Raw genomic sequence first — 5,031 nt, 5'->3', positions numbered from 1 at the left:
CTTTCTTTCTTTCTTTCTTTCTTTCTTTCCCTCTCTCTTTCTTTCTTTCTCTCTCTCTTTCTTTCTCTCTTTCTTCTTTCTGTCAGATTTACTTATTTATTTGCCTTTTGAAAGAGCAGTTAAGCGAAAAAAGAGGGAAAGAGGTCTTCCATTTAGTTGTTCACTTCCCAGATGCTGTCAAGTGTCAGGACTAATCCAGATGCCATCCAGGAAGGGACTTCAACCAGGTCTTCTGTGTGGGTCACAGGGACCATCTTCCACTGTTTTCTCTGACCATTACCCAGGATATCTTTTCAAAGACAGTACTCATACATGGCATGATTGTGTAAATAAAAATCATTAAATTTTTCACCACATCATTTGTGTGGAAGTTTCAAAAAGAATCTCAATTGCTATTTGTTTAAAATTTCCTCCCACCACCCCTAGGTTATACCTAGGGAAATGTTACATTACTGGAAGAAAAGTAACTAACTCCGCCCTGTTCAATGCCAAAACTGTGTAAAATACACCACTATACCTTCAGGGTTTTCTGTGTTTTTTTTTTTTAAGATTTATTTATTTCTATTGCAAAGTCAGACATACAGAGAGGAGGAGGAGAGACAGAGAGGAAGATCTTCCGCCCGATGATTCACTCCCCAAGTGGGTACAATGGCCTATGCTATGCCGATCCAAAGCCAGGAGCCAGGAACCTCTTCCGGGTCTCCAACACGAGTGCAGGGTCCCAAATCTTTGGGCCATCCTTGATTGCTTTCCCAGGCCACAAGTAGGGAGCTGGATGGGAAGTGGGGGTGCTAGAATTAGAACCTGTGCCCATATAGGATCCCAGTGCGTGCAAGATGAGGACTTTAGCCACTAGGCCACGGCGCCTGGCCCGTCCATTCTTTTTTTAAAGATATATGGGGAATTATTGTGCATGGAAATGGGGGATTCAAGGGTGTGATACATGCCATCCCAGCCCCCTGGTGTAAAATTTGGTCTCAAATGGAGTTACTTTGGTTCAGCCAGCATAAGCTTACTAAACTTCTCTTGATGCTTCTATACAAAAATGCTTTGCCTTTTTCTACTTTTTTGGGTCAGATCACTTGACTAACATGCCCTGCTAGAAAACTTTGGCTCCAGGAATCAATATTATGTGATTTCTTCACCAATTGTTCCCGTGACTACCTCCTGTGCCTGCTCAATCCCACACATTGTCCCCATGGTGGCCTCCTGTGATTGCTATAGCTTACCCATTGTCCACCCATTGTTCCCATGACAATCTCCTGTGCCTGCTCAATCCCAGTAATTGTCTATTGGCAGCCTCCTGGGTTGCTGTAGCTTATATATTGTCCACCCGTTGTCCCCAGGGCAGCCTCCTGTGATTGCCTAACCACCTGGTTCCAACAGCTGTATTACTCTCCTTCTATAAAAAAAAACACATTTAAATCTCACTCTCTGAAGGAAAGGATAGCTGACCCACACCTTTGGTTGCTTTACCTGCATCCTCAATAAACTTACCTGCTTAGTAGACTTGTCTGGGCTATACTTCTTGGGGAGAGGCTCTGGGAGTATACAACAAAGGTACATCACCTGCTGCACACTGCAACAGAGTTGGCAGGAGTGGGAAAAGGGGAAGATGGTGTTGCTGCAGATTGTCTAGGGAAGAAGGTCTGGGATCCCCAAGGCCACATTTGACAGGTGAGGAGTGACTTATGGCTGCTTCCCTGCATCAGGTCATTGTGATTGCTAGTAAGCAAGGGAGATTGGACAGGGTGATCTATAAGCTGGAAACCAAAGAACATGTCTGGGTAAAGTTGAAACACCCACCAACATGGCAGACCTGGGCTGGGCTAAGCATCATTACCTGTCACTCACCAGTGCAATGAGAAAGCTGGGGCTGGGAGGCATGCTTGCCTACACCGGGCTAGACGAACTGCCCAGAAGTGATGGTACAGTGGATGAACCAAGTCTGGCTGGCCTGAAGCACCCATTATGATAGCCAGGGAACCAGTTCTGGAGATGGATTCTTTAGAGGCATATTCTGATCTCACCCACGTGGGACTGCAGTATGTACCTACCTGCTTACATGAGAGCTGGAGGTGGTGATGGGCTGAGACAGTCTAGATAGCAGAACACATCAACATTAATGGGAGCCTGGCACTGGTGGAGGGCTAGGTTTGGCCAATCTCTAGAACCTCCTTCCCTTTCCCAGCACATGCAAAAGCTGGGGCAGAGCAAATCATGCCAAACAGAGCTGTAGTACTCACTAACATGCACAAGAGCCAGGGTTGGGAGCAGGCCTGGTAGGGGAACTTTGGGAACTCCCCTGCTAGGCTGCTGCTTCCACTTGTGAATGTGACAACTGGTATTGGGGATAGGCAGATCTGGTCAGAGCTATAGCACTTGTTGGTTGATATGGGCTGGTTCTGGAGGCGAACCAGGCCAGCTTTGGGCCTCATACATACAGAAAACTGAGTGATGGATGGGCTTGTTGGGGGTAGTTGGGAGTCATCTTGATGGAGCTGAGGCACCCACTGATATGCATGAGGACTAGGACTATGGTGGAATGGGCTAGGCTGGGCTATGCCGCAGCACCTATCATTTCACATGAGATGGGGCAGGAGAAGATCTGATTGGGCAGATACATCCACCTATATGTGTGTTGGTTGGTACAACTGGTGGACCCTGCACTAGCTGAAACACATAGGTCAGGTCTGGGGTCACCTGTAGCCATATTTCTTGGGGGGACTCTCCACTTCGATTTCTGGACTCAAATCCAAGCCACAGCGAAAATCACAATATACATTGTCCAACATTGGAGTGCACATATCGAGGCTGTGCCTCCTCAACTGCTTATACCTGTGCAGTAGACATCATACCCAGATGCCTTAGGAGTCATGACAGGCAGTTTATCTAAGCCAGCAGGGCACAATACCTGCCATTCAGAAAAGAATAGACCGTTCTCCTGGCCAAGCTTTGCAGCAAGTGTTTTCGTCTGTAGATGCAATAAGTTAATAGATCTTGGAAAGGTTTGCTCAACCCTGCAGCAATGAAACTGGCAATATCTCAGAAGTATCAATACACTCAAGTAATACCCTCAAAGCATTCTCTGCAAACCAGAGTCTCTGAAGCATCATAAAAGATTATTCCATATTCTCAGATACTGATGCAAATTCACAGCCAGAAGGAAAAAAAAGAAAAAAAGAACTGAAACAGTTGTCCCATTCTTCCATCTTCTATGCCTTGATCTCCCTTACCCTAATTTGAGGTCCACATGGACATGCATCCCTTTCAAATAGGCAAATACTTCTAAAAACAAGATTTAAAAAAAATTAAAAAGGAATGACTCACGGAAAATTTTGAAAACATAAAATAAAATTTCATTCTCCCTTTGGGTCATGCACTGCCACACATATGGTGTCTCTCAGAAATATGCAAGTCATCTTTCCTGCTTTTCTGTATAAACAGAGGCACATCAATGAGTGATTTTGTGATTTGATCTGTAAATGCTTGTGCATGTTGGTACATGGAGAAATTTCCATCCCGCTAAAGTCACTCCACTCTGTGATGTAGCCGGATGCACTGGACCCAGTCTCATCCTGATGGGTGTGTGTGCTGCTGCTGGTTATTATTTAAAATGACACTGACCCTGAATACATGCATCACTTCTCATGTGAGAATAGACATAATTCTTTTTTTCTAAACAAAACAAGATTTCTGACTCAAAGCATACATATATTCCTAATTTTATTGCCTGCTTAGTGATTATAATGATTAACTGAAAGCACATCCTTCTTGCAGTCACACTTTCATGAATGTCTGAAATTTCCTATCCAAGTTTTTCTCTGATCAGATCTGATTTTGTCTTGTGCTTGCATGCAAGGACACTATTTTTATAACCTTTTTAACTTGTGTAACACAGAGGTTTTGGTGTATTAAAAAATCATGAAGTGATAATTTTGTTACTGTGGAACTTATTATGGAAAGTATTTTCCTGAATTCTCAGTGAATAAACCAGCATTTCACCTGTTTGGCATTCCTGCTGATCAGGATAAAGGGGCTGAGGCTGGTATAACCAATTTCAAGAAGTATTTTAGTATTTAATGTTGCTGATTCTTCTGACAATGTGATTCCTATGTAGAAGGATAAAATGAAATCTGTCCAATAGAAGAACAGAAAACAGGTCATGAGGATGAGAGTACTCTGAGTGGCTCGGATCTCTGGGCTGGGATATTTGGCAAACCTGGATCTCTGAAGGTAGAGGACATGCTTGTGATGTTTGTACAAATAGAGAGCCATGTACCCACTGCTGCAACCCATGAGACTCTGAAAGGTGAGGTCCCGGAGAGTCATGAGGCAGAGGAAGAGCCATCTGACCATTTGTGGAGCTGGCAGCATATAACATAATCCAATGTATGTTCTAAATCGAGACTCATTCGTGCTGTTGATTGCTGTGATGTAGTGGAGCAAGTTAGAACTTATGAGAAAGCTAAAGACCCAGAAGAGAAGGAGGTAGGGAAGAACCTGCCATGCAGAGAGTGGTTTGAACCTTCTCCACAAGTTGTTCATGGGACTGATGGTGATGGCCTGGACTACACTGAGGAAGCAGGTGGTGCAAATGGAGAGACTTCGAGCCACCCTGTTGAGGTAAATCACAATTTTACAAATAATATTGCCTAGGAAGTTACTGAGAAGAAAAGCTGATAATGTAACTGAGATTACTCTGGCACAAAGTGTCATAATGTTACTTAAAGCCAGGTGGATGAGAATAGCATCTGTAGCCTTTTTCCCAGGAGCTATGACAATCATGTGCACATGTTTCACAAGCAGAAACAAATACCCCATTACCCTCTAATGGAAATCACTCTCTCTCTCTCTCTCTCTCTCTCTCTCTCTCTCTCTCTCTCTCTCTCCCTCTCTCTCCTCCTTGCCAGATATCCTGAGTGAATTATTTCTGACATTGAAGACCTTGTTGCCTTCTGCCTGATATCTGGGTTACTGGAGGAAATGGATACATTTCTAAGCTGGAACTGCATGTCAGCCCCACTTGTA

General features: G+C 44.1%; 1 protein-coding gene across 1 annotated transcript; it reads right to left on the bottom strand.

The window, feature by feature from the left end:
- Window positions 1-4,005: 4,005 nt before the first annotated feature.
- LOC121166217 (vomeronasal type-1 receptor 4-like) lies at window positions 4,006-4,824 on the bottom strand (the record flags this gene model as incomplete). Its single annotated transcript, XM_040995332.1, has 2 exons — window positions 4,529-4,824; window positions 4,006-4,351 (listed from the first exon to the last, which is right to left on the bottom strand). Coding segments are annotated over exons 1-2 (642 nt in total), but the record flags the coding sequence as incomplete, so codon positions are not given.
- Window positions 4,825-5,031: the final 207 nt, after the last annotated feature.

Source organism: Ochotona curzoniae, unplaced genomic scaffold (assembly GCF_017591425.1).
Source record: "Ochotona curzoniae isolate NIBS_2020 unplaced genomic scaffold, NIBS_Ocur_1.0 contig_924, whole genome shotgun sequence".
In the NCBI taxonomy this organism is placed as follows: Eukaryota; Metazoa; Chordata; class Mammalia; order Lagomorpha; family Ochotonidae; genus Ochotona; species Ochotona curzoniae.
The sequence above is the reverse complement of the archived record's forward strand: the minus strand, read 5'-3'. Positions and strand labels throughout refer to the sequence as shown.